Genomic DNA, 15339 nt, shown 5'->3' on the forward strand with positions numbered 1-15339 from the left:
CAGCAAACACTCACTCAGGAGAATGAGTTCTCAACTTTAAGTCCTGTGTTTGAATTGTGTTTTATCTGCTCCTTAATGAGATTTCTAAATAAAATCCTTAAGTCCTAGACATTTTTAGAAAGCCTCTCCGCTTTTGCTCATTTTCTTCATAAAGTTTCAGTTTTAGGCACAACATGCATTTTGTCCTATTCCATCCTTTTTGCCTGTGTCTCCTATAGGATAGAATACATCCTTGGAATAATTATTTTTGTTTGTTTCTTTACTTTGAAGTTAGGAGCATACACAAGGATTTTATGGTTCAGAGGAAGACTTTGTTGGTGGAAGGATCACAGGTTGACTGGTTCATAGCAGGGTCAGAGTAGGAAAAATGGTCGTAAGGCTACATTTTCTAAATTTAGATTTTCATCTCTTGGGCCATATTTTTTCAGCCATTAGAGTCTTTCTCCTTTCACCTACCTGTTCTCATGTTTGGAGTTTGGAACATAGAGAAAATATCAGGATTTAAAGATAAAGGGAAATATTGATAACTAATTATAAACATAGTAGGAGGAGCTGTCTCGTTCTGGGCAAGTTTCATGTTTGGTTTTCAAACAGTTTTTCTTATCAAGGTTGATCTACACATAGAAAAACAGAAGGCTTTGTGTGTTCTTTGCATTAGCACAAAAGGGTTTCAAGAATGGAGCCGTACCATGGGAACAGTGTTCGAATAAAATGGATGTCCTATGTTTTAAAAAAAAATGTTTAAGTTTATTTATTTTTGAGAGACAGAGCAAGTGAGCATGAGCTGGGGAGGGGCAGAGAGAGAGGGGAAACACAGAATCCAAAGCAGGCTCCAAGCTATGAGCTGTCAGCACAGAGCCCGACACGGGGCTCGAACTCACAAACCATGAGATAATAACCTGAGCTTAAGTTGGATGCTTACTCAGCTGAGCCACCCAGGTGCCCCTGGATGTCCTATCTTTTTTAAGGTCATTGTGTGAATCAGGTCCTATATATAGCATAATCTGTATTCAAAGTTTATTTTTCTGTCTTTCAGTTTGTGGACAACATTTCATCTAGAGAAGAGATAGACCATGCAGAGTATTACCTTTACAAGTAAGTTTTCCATTTGATTTGACTATATATTCTCTCACAAAGGGTGGTAGGTATTATGCATAATGTTTAGCACCTTTTTAAGTTTGTGTTTTGGAGATATTTCCATATCAGTATATAGATAGCTTCCTCATTTTTTATAACTGCATCATATTCCGTATTGTGAATGTATTATTTAAACCAGTTCTCTATTATAGGACCTTTAGGTTGTTTGCTCTGTCTCTTTGTAGTAGGTGTAGTATAATAATTAACAACCCTGTACACATGTAACTTTACACATAATCCTCGTAAGTGTATACATTTGTAATTATAATAGCTGCTGCCAAATTGCTTTCTATTGAGATTTCACCAGCTGACATTACTGCCAGCACTGGAGTAGAAAGGCCTATTTTTACAGGTTGGCCAACAAGTGTTTTCACACTTTGAGATTTTTTGTCAGTCTGATAGGTGAACAATTTTATATATCTCTTCTCTCCCTTTCTTATTCAGATGGAAGTACAGTCTATATCCACTATTCACCTATTTTTAATTAACACTATATTGTAAAACTTTACGGACATTACCACATTTGCTTCATACTTTCCCACAGCTGTGAACAATCCTACTGTGAACTACAGACACACTCACCTGTGTGTACAAAGAAAAAGAAGCTTGTTCACTACAGCACCATCTGTGGTAGCAAAAGATGTGAATAACCTAAAGCTTGTTAAATAAGGGACTGGTCAAATAAATTCTGATTTTTTTTTCTTATAGTTTCATCTATCAGATCAAAATGATACCTTACAACTTTTTATTGTGATTCCTTGTTGTGATTTAAAAAATGTGATTTAGGGGCGCCTGGGTGGCGCAGTCGGTTAAGCGTCCGACTTCAGCCAGGTCACGATCTCGCGGTCCGTGAGTTCGAGCCCCGCGTCAGGCTCTGGGCTGATGGCTCGGAGCCTGGAGCCTGTTTCCGATTCTGTGTCTCCCTCTCTCTCTGCCCCTCCCCAGTTCATGCTCTGTGTCTCTCTGTCCCAAAAATAAATAAACGTTGGAAAAGAAAAAAAAAAAAAAAAAATTTTAAAAAAATAAATAAATAAATAAATAAAAAATGTGATTTATGATTTGTTCCAATTCCTGGGTTTCAAAAATAGATTCAAATTGACGCTTAAAATGTTTTGGGGTGCCTGGGTGGCTCAGTTGATTAAGCACCTGACTATTGATTTCAGCTCAGGTCATGATCGCATGGTTTATGAGTTTGAGCCCCACATCTGGCTACGTGCTAACAAAGTGGAGCTTGTGTGAGATTCTCTCTCTCTCCCTCTCTCTCTACCCCTCCTTAGCTTGCACTTTCTCTCTCTCAAAATATATAAGTTAATTAAAAAAATGTTCTTAGTAAGCATTACATTAGAATTTGCCATTTGTCCTTTGTTTTGATTAAGAGAGTTTTTTATTTTTTCCATCTGGGTATTTTTTATTATTTCCTTTAATGTTTATTTTATTTTTGAGAGAGAGCATAAGTGGGAGAGGGGCAGGCAGAGAGGGGGACAGAGGCTCCCAAGCGGGTTCCACAGTGATAGCAACAAACTGGATGCGTGGCTTGAACTAATGAACCTGAGATCATGACCTGAACCAAAGACACTCAACCAACTGAGCCATGCAGGCATCCCCTAGGTACATTTTTTTAAGCTTTCTTTATATTAATGAAAATGTATTCAATTTTCTTTTACATGATTTTGCTACATAGTAATGAGCCTTTTTTTTTTCTTTCTTTCTGAATTGGGTAAATTCTGCCACCTTTTTGGTGTTTTGTGTACAAATGTAAATCTTAAGTACATTAGATTTCACACCTGAAATATACTTATTTAAAAGTTTATTTTTGAGAGAGAGAGAGAGTGTGTGCACGTGGTAGCAGGGGAAGGACAGAGAGAATCCCAAGCAGGCTCCATGCTGCCAGTTCAGAGCCTGATACAGGGCTCGAACCCATGAACAGTGAGATCATGACTTGAGCTGGAACCAAGAGTCAGACGTTCAACCGAGTGGGCTACCCAGGCGCCCTTAAAAGCATTTATTTTAAATTTAAGATTGCCTTTAATCATTTCATAATTTTAAATTCTAGTCCTGAAATCATAATTGCAAGTGCTCTCCTAAATATAAATGTATTCTTTAATGAGAGTAAGCCCTGCCTTTTTTAGTGGTTCTTTGGCACCATAGGGCTCCTTTGATAGTTATTTTTGCCTGTGGTGGAAAGTGTATTCAGGCCACCATCTTCCCAGTTCTTGTTCTTTTGCTTTGTTGATGGCAAAATGCAGAAAATAGTTCCAATGTCTAAAGAGAAATTATTTCTTAGAATTCTGTGGGACACAGTGCCATGATTTTGGAAGAAATACAACCCAAATTTACAAGTACCTCTGTAGTGTATAATTGATTTCAGTGATTCAACATTCAGCAAGTGTTTACTGAGCACCTGTTACATGCCTAGGCTGTGTCCAAGGTGCTGGAGTATAGAGACCAAGTTAAAGACTGTCCCATTCCTCATACGTTAAAGTTTAACTGAGAAATTTAAGTCCCGCCTTTAAGACCATCATGATTCCTCTCATGATGTCAGTTTTGTTAGGCCTCTTACTGAAAGTTTCCTAAACTGTCTCCTATTTCCATATAGGTTATATAGAAGACTCTTACCCATCTTAAGATGGGTCACTGTTTAATTTGACATCCCATCCTTTGCTTAATCAAAACTGAGGTTCTAATATATTGAATGTCAACTATACTTCAATAAAAAAAAAAAAAAAACTATTGTTCTAACAATGACATCACTTTATTTCTGTTGTTTCTCCTCCCTTCCATTGCCAAGAAAATTGGCTCTCTTTTTCTCAGCCTTTTTCTTTTTTAAAGAAATAAACATTTTTGTGACTTCATGAAATTACTGTTATATGTGTATGGGACTAGGTATCACCCCAAAAAACTGCATCAAGATGTAGATAATGGAGGTTGGCTACATTCACTCATTAGCTAAATGTCTCATTCCTGCTTTCCAGCCTTAGAGAATATATAAAGGTTGTGCCTCAGCAAAATTAGAAGTTACAAGTAATGAATTCTCAAGGTTTCTCTGCATTAATTGAAGTCAGGAATGTCGATCCAAAAGACACCTAGGGCCTGTGGTATTGCCACCAGTTAGGTCTTCAGCATGTAGTGGTTGTGATGCCCGGCATCCCCACATGGGATGACTTTAGACATCTTAGAGAAGTTTATGATCACCAGTCTAGAGTAAGGAAATGAAGCCATTTCTTAATCCCAAATAACTGACAGCTTCTTGGGAGGATTTCTCACTCCCCAGGCAGTACCATCTTTGAGGGTAGGGCCCACAACAGGACTTTGGGCTGCCACCTCTGTCATTGGCTCAACTCTTTCTCTCCCTCAGCCTGTGCGGGTCAGGCTCAGCAAGCAGAGCCTAACTGCTGCGTTCTCCCATCTTCTAGTGATCGGTCTCCCCACTGATGATGTAAGCAGTATTAGAGCCAGAGAAGTTTGGAACCTTGCATGACCAGTGGAGGGCTGACTGAGCATCTGCCGTTGACTCAGGTGCACAAGTTCCAGCAGTTCAGGGTGCTGCTGGCACAGGCCGGCTTGTTACCATTCTATCCTTCCGGGAGAGAATTTTAGCCTTTGACTCTCCTGAGGGACACAGGTTTAAAAGTTTAGAGGCTTCCAGATTGAGATTCCCAGGGTCTTGTAAGGAGAGTTAGAAAGGCTGCGTTTGAGAGAGTATGAGGGAAAAGAATATCCAAACACCCCTATTTGACCCCTGGGGGACTGCAACCTGATGATCAGCTTTTCCCCCCACCATTCATTAAACAACAACAACGAACAAACAAAATCAAAATCAAAAACGAGGAAAGGGCAGTGATGCTTTAAACAAAGGAATAATGTGAACTAAAGGTGATTAAAGCCGTTAATACCAGACACTATATAGGTTGACAAGAAAAAGAGTCCCTGATAATATTCTACACATCTAATGGGAAAATAAAACCAAGAGTAAAAATGAGTACAACAGCACAAGCGCTGAACTGAAGTACAATAAACAAAATCCGTCAGTAAGAAACAAGAGAAGGCATGCTAAGAACTGGTGGGCTATAACAAAATAAAGGAAACAAGATTAAAATAGAATAAAAAAGTGAAAAGAAAATGAGGTAAGAAGAACCCGATCCCCCACATACTCTGTTCACACCATATGTAGAGATACGGCTGGGAGAGTGGGAAAATAGACATAGGCGTGCTCTTGCACTCGTACTCTCAACAGGCCGAATAGTACCTTCTTTGTGAGTGCTTTTCAAGCTGCTTCCAACAAGCCTTGGAGCTGATTGCTCACAGGGGCCTCGGGGCTGTGGGCTGGGGAGGAAAAGGCAGTGACAGAGAAGCCAGGCAATGCTGCCACCAGCCCTCTGCTTCTGTTTCTGCTTCTGTTTAAGCCAGGGAAGCTGTGCCTCCAACTGCTTTATGTATATGTTGGGGTCTGCGGAGAGAATGTAGAGAGGTCTATGAACTTCAATGAGAATAAAACTATGTATTTATTTTCACTAAACTATCAATAATATTTAGCATTTCCTTCACTTATAAATATTTGCAACAGATCACAGTATTATAAGCAACATCTGTGTCTTTCTCACTAATAAAAGCAGATTATTCAAATCTCACACGTTTGTTGCAGATCTCTTGACAAATTATGCTCATCACTGCTTAGAAATTAAATTTGGGGGGGCCCTGGGTGGCTTATTTGGCTCCGGTCATCATCTCGTGGTTCGTGAGTTTGAGCCTCGCTTTGGGCTCTGTGCTGACAGTTGAGAGCCTGGAGCCTGCTTCGGAGTCTGTGTCTCCCTCTTTCTCTGCCCTCCCCCTACTCATTCTCTCTCTCTCTCTCAAAAAAAAAAAAAATAATACATAAACATTGCATTTGGAATTAAACTACTGCTAGATAGTGTTAATTCGTGCATTAATACAGAAGCACATGTTCCCACATCTTAAGGATTTTTTTAATATTTTGATAATTGTATTTCACTGTAACTGGTTTCCTTTGTGATCCTGTGTGCTTTTATTTTATGCATTTAAAACATCATTCTGAGAAGGAGTTTATGAGCTTCATCAGACTGCCGGAGAATTCATGCCACAAAGAAATGTCAAGAACCCTGCTATGAGATTGTGTTTGAAAAGTCCTTTGCTTAGGTTTCCTCCAGGCCTTTTGAAATTTTCTAGGTCTTTGTTTTTTCCTTCTTACAAAGAAGGCTTTCTTTTCTTATTTTAGTTTAGACTTTATAGAGTAAGACGAACATATGGTTTATAGGTGTGCTGTTTTCCAAATGAAAGCTTAAATACAGCCAGTTTCATAAGCTTCTCCACAGAGCTTGAAGAAGATGTGGGGAAAGTGAAGAGATGCAGACTGGCCAGAGATGCTGTAGGCAGGAGATCATTGCAGGGGCGGGGTTGAGCAGGATACACTTCTGCCCGGTTTTGGTATCGCCACCCATCCGTTCTCTGGGCTTGGTGAGGGAGAAGCCATGATGCTGCTTAGCAGTAAGCAGAGGTGTTAAGGCACTGAGGAGAAAAGTAACTGTGCAACCAATGGCTGCTGAGAGGAAAGGGCCCTTCACAGGGCATCTGACTGCTAGGCATAAGAAGCTGACAGCTCAGTTATGCTCTATATTTGCTAAAAAAGAGTTTTATATGCCCCGTGTTAGTGTGAAAAGGAGTTGAGCAAAATATTTTTCCCTTGGGCATAGGATTAATTTCTGTTTCCTACCCATGTACCCTCTCTTTGGCATTGGAAGAAAAATGTCTTTCTGTCTTTGCTTTACTATACACTTACAACATTCCTAAGAATTAGATTTGCATCTTTATTTTACTGATGCCGAGACTAAGGCATAGAGATTCACTGAGAGCAGCCAACATAGATGGTATGCACGTAAGCGGCTGCCTAACCCAGGCAGAGAAGGGAAGCCAAAAGGATGTAATGTAAACAGAGGGACAGTACTATGAAAACAGCAGTGTTTGCACAATGGAAGATATTATCAGTAAGGGTCCCAGTATGCTTTTTTTTCAAGGAAACTGAGACAGAAAGAATTCCATAGAGACCAGAGTATAGAGCATGGTAAAGCAGGAGAAAATTAAAATTAAGAGATAGGAGGAAATGTGTTATATTTTGTGTAGTCTCTGGGTTGTTGATGGTACTTGGTTTCTAGAGGCTGTGGTCTTAGCTTTTTCTCCACAAGAGATCCCTTTTAAGATCTGTCAACTTGAAGTCTGTTATAGTGAGCTTACCTAGAGTTTTCCTTTATCAGTTGGTGAAAAGTGTCTCTTTCTCAGGCTACCTTGTCAATAGTTCTGAGCTCAGGACTCCCCAAGTCCATGTGTGCTGCCCACATATATACACGTGATCCCCGAGGCAGGCTCTAATCTCCATTTTCAGGAGATAAAACTGTATGTGATCAGTAAAATTGTGGCATCAGTAAAAGCCATTGTTTTCATGGTTCTAATAAGCTTTAACAATTCCTGTGTTGGTATTTGATTACTGAATTAATTGAATGCAAAGTCAAGCCATAAAAACTCCTTCTTTCCGTGTGTATCTTCCTCTTCACCAAGGATGTTTGCAAATTACATCTTTAAAGTCTTATTTAGACTTTCCAGTACTTTTGACACCATGGCAGTTTAGCATGCATAAAATTAAACTTGTTCCTTTTACTGTCAGAGTGTCAGTAATCAGAACTGATAATTTAATCTGCAGCACAATTATCATTCTTGAAGGCTAAGTGATAGAAATTTCTGATGTACATAACATATTCTCTCTATTTTAAGAATGTAACATTTTTTAAAAATAGTCTTGGTTTTTAGCAAAAATGTGGGGAATACTGAATTCATTGCCTTATAATAAGAAGAGATTGTCACAGAGCTGCATGAGAAGGTATTTTTCCTCAGAATACAGCTCCGTATTGTCATGGGAAGTGACCTGCCACCCATTAATGAGCGGAAGTCAAGGTAGTGAGTGTGGCAGGCTGTGTGCTGCCAACACGTTCATCCACACCGTACCTTAGCCTCAAGGATCTCTCCTGAGTTGCTTAACTGACCTGGCAGATAGCAGGCATCCGTGGTTGGGGACGGATGGCAGGTCAGCAACAGCTGGGGTGAGGCAGATGGCAGCCTGCATGTCTCCAGGTCCCAGGTTGGCAGCCAGTCTAAAAAAGGACGGTCCAAAATAGCTCCATTCTTTCAATAAACAAAATATCCCTGTGGCTCCTTGGAAGGTGAGCGCACTACCCTAGGCCCATGTTGTAAGAATCTGTGTCTGTCTGTCAAAAGAGGGGAAGGTGGGAGCTAATGAGGAGCTTAAGCAGTAGTAATTTTCCTTTGCAGGCATGGAGATTGTGTATTACAGCAATGAAAGGAAATCAGAGATTTTTCTGTTAGCCTGTTGCCAGGTGTCATTATGTTTCAACGTTATTAAGAAACGAGTAAGAGCCCAAGAGGAGGGAAATGACTTGTAACAGCATTTTTAAAAAACACTTCCATTCTTTAATATTGCCGAGTGCTTTATTTACTTCCTATTTGCTAATCCTTGCCACAGGCCTAGGAGACAGTTTCTTACTGTTAATGGCTCTGCAATAGAGAATAGTACATTGTCAGGGGCACTGTCTGCACCTTGCCAAAGACCCGCTGGAGCAGTGTGCTGGGAGTTAGGGTGAGAACTGTGTCCCCAGCTCCTTTAGACTGTGCACTTAACTCCTGACCAGTCTCACTGCAGCCTGGGGGCCTCATCATACCAGAAGGGTGACCTTCAAGGGTATTTTCCTGGCTTTTGTCCACACATGCTACCTAGCTTTCCCAGAGGAATCTGATACCTTAGATAGGTACTTTATTTTTCCGGGGTGATGAGTCCCCTGGAGGCTCTCATCCTAGGAGTCCATAGCAGTCCAGGCAGCTGCAAACATCTATGTACAAAGCTTTGTAGGGACCGATGCCTTCATTTCTTTGTGGTAAATACCTGGGAGTGGAATGGGTGGAGCATATGGTAGGTAGACATTTTCCGAACTGTTTTTCAAAGTGGTTTTACTGTCTTACCATCCCAACAGCAGTTCCAGATCCTCCACATTGTTGCCAACACGTTTAGCCTTATTAATAGGGTTTAGTGGTATCTCATTGTGGTCTTAATTTATTTTTGCCTAAATGACTCATGATATAGAACATCTTTTCATGTGCGTTTCTGCCGTGTCTACATCTCCTTTGGTAACGTGACTGTTCAACTCCTTTTCCTATTTTTCTTTTTATTGGATTGCTTGTGTTTTTATTAGTGGGTGTTGAGAATTCTTTATCTCATAGTTGTGTCTTTTTGCTCACTTAACAGTGATTTTCAGAGGGCAGTTTTTAGTTTTGATGGAAGTCCAGTTTGTCAGTTGTTTTCTTTTATGGATTGTGCTTTTGCCACCAGTGGAGAAGTTTTTGCCTAGCCCAACAGCATAAAGATTTTTCTCCTGTGTTTCCTTTAAGTTCCTAGCTTTAGGCCTCATAGTTTGGACTGTGATCCATTCTGGGTTATGTGTTGTATATGGTGTGAGGTAAGAATCAAAGGTAATTCTTTGGCATAAGAATACCTGGTTGTATCGGCACCGTTTGTTGAAAAGTCTATTCTTTCTGAACTGAATTACCTTTGAGTTTCTGTGGAAAATCAGTTGTTTGTATATGTGTGAGTCTACTTCAGTACTGTTTTGTTCCATTGACCTCTGTTCCATTGCTATCTTGATGCCAGTACCACACTGTCTTGATGCCTCTCGTTTTATAATAAGTCTTAAAATTAGCTATTCTAAGTCCTCCAACTCGGTTCTTTTCCAGAATCATTTTGGCTGGTTCAGGTCCTTTGCATCCCATATCAGTTTTAGGATGTGTTCTCACACACATAATGCACACACACGCACACACCTATGAAATAATATCCATTACAAAAAGTAGAAGATTATGTTGATCTACAGGGGCGTGATTAATTATTAGCAGTACAATACGGGCAATGAAAAGAATGAAAACTTTATTCATATTTCCAATGGAACAAGTTATAAAACGCATTCAGTGAAAAAAGGTATAGACTTTTTTTATTATGTTACCATTGTGGATTCTATGTAAATGTAATATGTGTATATGTACTTTGATACATATGTGTGTATATGTGTTTATATGCATAGACTGTCTCTGGAATGGCATATATATACCCACAAAAACTGGTAATACTGGTTTCTTTGGGGGAACAGTCCTGGGTGATTTTTTTTTTTTTTTTTAAAGACCTGGGTTGACTACTGACTGAATTCTCTCTTGTACCTTCTGAATTTCATATCATGGATATATATTATTCAAAGAAAAATTTTAAAAAGATTCTCAACATAGTTATCAGTAGATTCTTTTTTTAAATTTTTAAAAAATCTTTATTTATTTTTGAGAGAGAGAGAGAGAGACAGAGTGCAAGCGGGGGAGGAACAGAGAGACTGGGGGCGGGGGCGGGGGCGGGGGTAAGACGCAGAATCTAAAGCAGGCTCCAGGGTCTAAGCTGTCACCACAGAGTACCACGCAGGGCTCGAACTCATGACCCTCGAGATCATGACCTGGGCCGAAGTCGAATGTTTACCTGATTGAGCCACCCAGGTGTCCCTCAGTAGATTCTTGAGAAGTATATATCATAATAAAGGTATTTCAGGAATATTAATAACAGTAAATTTTGGATTGAAAGGGATAAGTGTCGAAGGGAAATTAGTTGTCTGCATAAGGTGATAAAAGGTCTGTTGTGTGGTAGTTGACAGTGGAAATGAAGAGAGAAATGTTTTGCACATAGGAAGGAAAAAAATCGATCAACAGGATTAGTGACAGGTTGAATGTGATGATACAAAACAAGGATCAAAAATGAGGTGAAAATGGAACTTCAGGTAAATGAGAAAATGGCTAGTCCATTGATGGAAGTATTGAACCGGAAGCAGATTTAGACAGCAAGACAGCAAGATGGTAGGTTTTTCTTTGGTGTTTTTACTGTACATGTCCAGATTTCTCAGTTTGCTGTATCACGTCTTATATCTACCAACCACATTTGAACTGTTTCAGAGGAACTAGTCACAGACTTTTGGAGAAAGAACAGCTGGAAAACATACCTATGTTGGGGTCTTCCTGATGTCCTAGTGCCAGCTGGGAAATTTTGGAGTAGGCATTCTCTCAAGTCCTGTTAACTTTCAGAGTCTATGAAATTGAGACTTGGGCAGGCAGGCTAAGCAGTCTCTTACGAGCCACGTAACAAATCCAAACACTGGCTACAGATGAAGGCCTCACTTCCAATTCACAGGCTCATCAGTTAGACCAACGTATCTCATAGTGCCAGTTCTTTGTCCTAAGGCAGCCTAAGGAATAAAGCAGAACATAAAGACTCGGTGAATACTTGAATACCTTATAACAGAGTAACATAAAACTAATTAAACTCAGAAAAAAACTAGCATATACAGAGATACAACTGTAAAAAAAATGCATAATTATAAAAAAAAAAAAAGTGTAAAGACCCTGAAGGAATCAGGATGGCAGGAAATAGGTGACATGGATTTTAGGACCAATTTAGTTTCCACTTTGATCTGTAACTTGGAGCCAGTTAATGAACTCTCTGGAGATTAGCTTTCTGGATGAGCAAATGATCTTGGATGCTTCCCAAGTCACCATGCATATCTAAAATTCTGTGTTTCTCAATCCCATTGATCTAGAAGCTAGACCTTATCACCAGAAACCTCAGACTTTGAAAGCCTGAGATTCTGGTTTTTGTTTAGTTTCTTACCCAGGACTTTACTTAAATAGTGGAGTTGAATTTTCAGCCACATTAACTATGAATATCTATAGAAAAACTAGTGAATATAGATAAACAACAGAAAGTGTAAGGGGATCTCTTAATCTCTTTTGGATTTGGGTGACATTCTTCATTTGCTATCTTCTTTGTAAATACTTTTAGTAAATCTCTTGGTATAAGAAGCTGGGTATTCACTCTTATTTTCCAGGAAGCCAGTTTTTTGTATGTTTTTGATACGTTCCTATTATCTTTCTCTGGAGGGCCCACAAAGCACCTATTCTTGATGCCTTGCATATACATGGAATTTAAAAGCAAAATAGATCTATTTTGATAGCTGCCGAACCCTCTGTGGATTAAACCTAAAAAAAGTTATGTAGTTTCATATAAAAAGATATATCCCAAGTTGTTTTTTTCCAGAGCATAAAGTCCTTTGATCAGAAGAAGAAAAAATCATTTTCTTGGCCGTTTTCATAACTGCAAAGTCATTATCAAGGTAGCAGAAATTATAGCTATAGGACAGAAAGACATAACTGTAATGTCTTATGCTTAGAGTGTCTTCAGCAGGATTTTGCATGTAAAGCAGTTTGATTTAGAGATAATTAAGAAATTTTCTCAGGAGCTGGTATGGTATTTAAGGGAAAGATAATAGTTACACAGAAGTTTCAAGAAGACCTTTGTGAGAACTGATTTCATCATGAGTTTTGAGGCCACTGGCAAGTAAATTCCGAAGTATTTTCAGATGCCATGTGTCTAGGCAACAGGACACTGGAGGAACTAGAAGTAATTGATATGAATTCTCTTTGGTGCCCATGCTGTAATGATTTTCGTGATAGATTTCCAGTTATGTTTGTTTTTACCATACAGACTTTATATTTTGAGATCTATTCTGTTCTTCTTTTTAATAGCAATGCTGATTTTAAGACCCATGGTGTACCACATTTCATAGCTAGTAATGGGCAAGGCTGGGACATAAAACCAGGTTGTCCAACTCTAGGCCAGTATAGCACATAATCAGTATATTTATGACACACTGGCTATTAGATGGCTCTGTGTTGGATGTTACCAAGAGCTGAAATGCAGATCGGCCATTTGTCTTCATTGATGAAAGCCATGCAGAGTTTTGATATATATATGTGTGTATGTATACACACACACACGCACGCGCGCGCGCGCGCACACACACACACACACACACACACACAGCTTGTTATAGCCCTCCATTTTCTGAGATAATAGCAGGTACTATCTGTTAACATGGATGGCACACTTTCACAGAGCTTTCACACTCCAACCAGAAATGGACTGCTATTCTCTGAGTGCACCACATGTTTTCTTCTCTTTGGCCTCTCCCCATCTCCTTCTGATAAAATGCAACCTTTCTTTTAAGGCCTGTCCCAACCAAATACTGCTACATCCATAAATTTGCCCTGATTTTCACCATTTGAATATGATCTCTCTGACCCTCTTCCAGAGAATTTTCTTTTATCTACTCGGGGTGCTTAGTTGGTTTATTTTTTTTTCTTTGACTAGTCAGAAATATGTATTTCTTATTTTTTCTTTACTTGAGGAGCAGTATAGTATAGTAGATAAGAGCATGAATGGGGTGCCTGGGTGGCTCAGTCAGTTAAGCATCTGGCTTCAGCTCAGGTCATGACCTCACAGTTCGTGAGGTTGAGCCCCGCGTCAGGCTCTGTGCTGCCAGCTCAGAGGCTGGATCCTGCTTTGGATTCTGTGTCTCCCTCTCTCTCTGCCCCTCCCCCTCTCGCACTCTGTCCCTCTCTCAAAAATAAATAAACGTTAAAAAAAAAAAAAAGGAGGGGCGCCTGGGTGGCTCAGTTGGTTGACCGTCCGACTTCGGCTCAGGTCATGATCTCACAGTCCATGAGTTTGAACCCCACGTTGGGCTCTGTGCTGACAGATCAGAGCCTGGAGCCTGCTTCAAATTCTGTGTCTCCCTCTCTCTCTGCCCCTCCCCCACTCATGTTCTGTCTCTCTCAAAAATAAACATTAAAAAATTTTTTAAAAAAATAAATAAAGGAAAAGAGCATGGCCTCTGGAGCCAATCTGGCTAGATTTGAATCCCAGATGTGCCATCTGTTAGCTGTTTGATTTAGTCACTTATAGTCTCAGTCCCTCAGTTTCCTCATCAAAATAGGGATTAAAATAATTCTCGTACTTTAGAGTAGATCCTTAGAACAGTCTTGGCACCAAGTAGGTCGGTACTCAGTAAGTTTTAGCTTTAATATTGTCTATGATGCATTGTAACATCTTGAAGAGCAAGGACTATTTCTTCCCCAAATCTCTCTCCTTAGGGAAAACATTTTGAACTCTAATTTCAGTTGCTAAGTAGTCCTTCACTATTGTCACTACCCTCACCTAAGGCATCAAGGTGCAGAGTATCAGGACTCAGGGATAGGGAGAAATAGATGCTTATGAATACTCCTAGTTTAACACTCAGATGGAAAGGATATCACAATTTGGGGAGACACTCACTGACCCTAAGAGACAACTAATTGAAGGTCCCATGTATCTACCCTTATTGCTAAGCTTACAGCGGCCAAAAACCAGAAGGGGGCAGCAGAAAGTCATCTACTTCTCATCTGTGGAGAAGGGAGAGAAGCCCAGAAGTGATCAGTTGCCAGTTAGGGACAACCTGCACCAAAACTGATGTCCAATAAGATGTTATTGAATCAATGATCACAGTGCACATTGGAACTGAAAGGAGAGGTCTCCTCTGAGGGCTGGGAGCATGACAGAACATTTAAAGAGTTGAGATAGAAATTGAGGGACTGCTTCCAGTGATGTTAGCTCTGATGTTTGGAGTATACAGGAGCAGCTCAGAATGTCTAAAGATCTTTAATGCTGTCAACATTCCCATTTATTTTATTTTACTGTTCCCCCCCACCCCATCCCCGATGTAGAAATTCAGAATTCCTATTTGTGTGGCCTATTGTGTTTTGGAAAATTGGGCTGCAACTTACAAAAGAAAAATCACTTTCTTTTTAGTGTATTTCCCTCCAGGCTTTCAACTACATCTTTTCATTTAATTTGTTTTAAACTAGTTGACACTAACTCTCAGATATCTTCTATAAGCTAATGCAGTTCCAACCAAAATCTCAGCAAAATTTTTTGTGGAACCTGAAAAGAGGATCCTGAAATGCAAATGAAAGAGTAAAGGGCTAAGAATAACTAAGATATTTTCAAAAAGACTAAAATGATTGGTCTACTAGATAACAAGACTTTGAAAGCTATGGTAACTAAAAATGAGATGTTGTCTTAGACTTTTGGAACTAAATGGAGAGAGCCCAGAGATGCATCTATACACATATGGAAACTACCATGATAGACTTGTACAATGGAATGCCATCCAGCATTGAGAAAGAATGAACTAAAGCAGTACATCTCAGCTTGGCTCTCTCAAAAAT

At 39.6% G+C, this 15339-nt stretch overlaps 1 protein-coding gene across 3 annotated transcripts in view; it reads left to right on the forward strand.

The window, feature by feature from the left end:
• MRPS27 (mitochondrial ribosomal protein S27) overlaps positions 1-15339 on the forward strand; it is a 94454-nt gene that overhangs the window by 18098 nt on the left and 61017 nt on the right. For all 3 annotated transcript variants that reach the window (XM_025924430.2, XM_086699301.1, XM_086699305.1), the window contains one exon: positions 1037-1095. In XM_025924430.2, coding sequence (XP_025780215.1) covers positions 1037-1095 — 59 coding nt within the window. The remainder of the gene's footprint in view (positions 1-1036; positions 1096-15339) is intronic.

Source organism: Puma concolor, chromosome A1, assembly GCF_028749965.1.
Source record: "Puma concolor isolate L17-30 chromosome A1, mPumCon1.1.hap2, whole genome shotgun sequence".
NCBI lineage: Eukaryota > Metazoa > Chordata > Mammalia > Carnivora > Felidae > Puma > Puma concolor.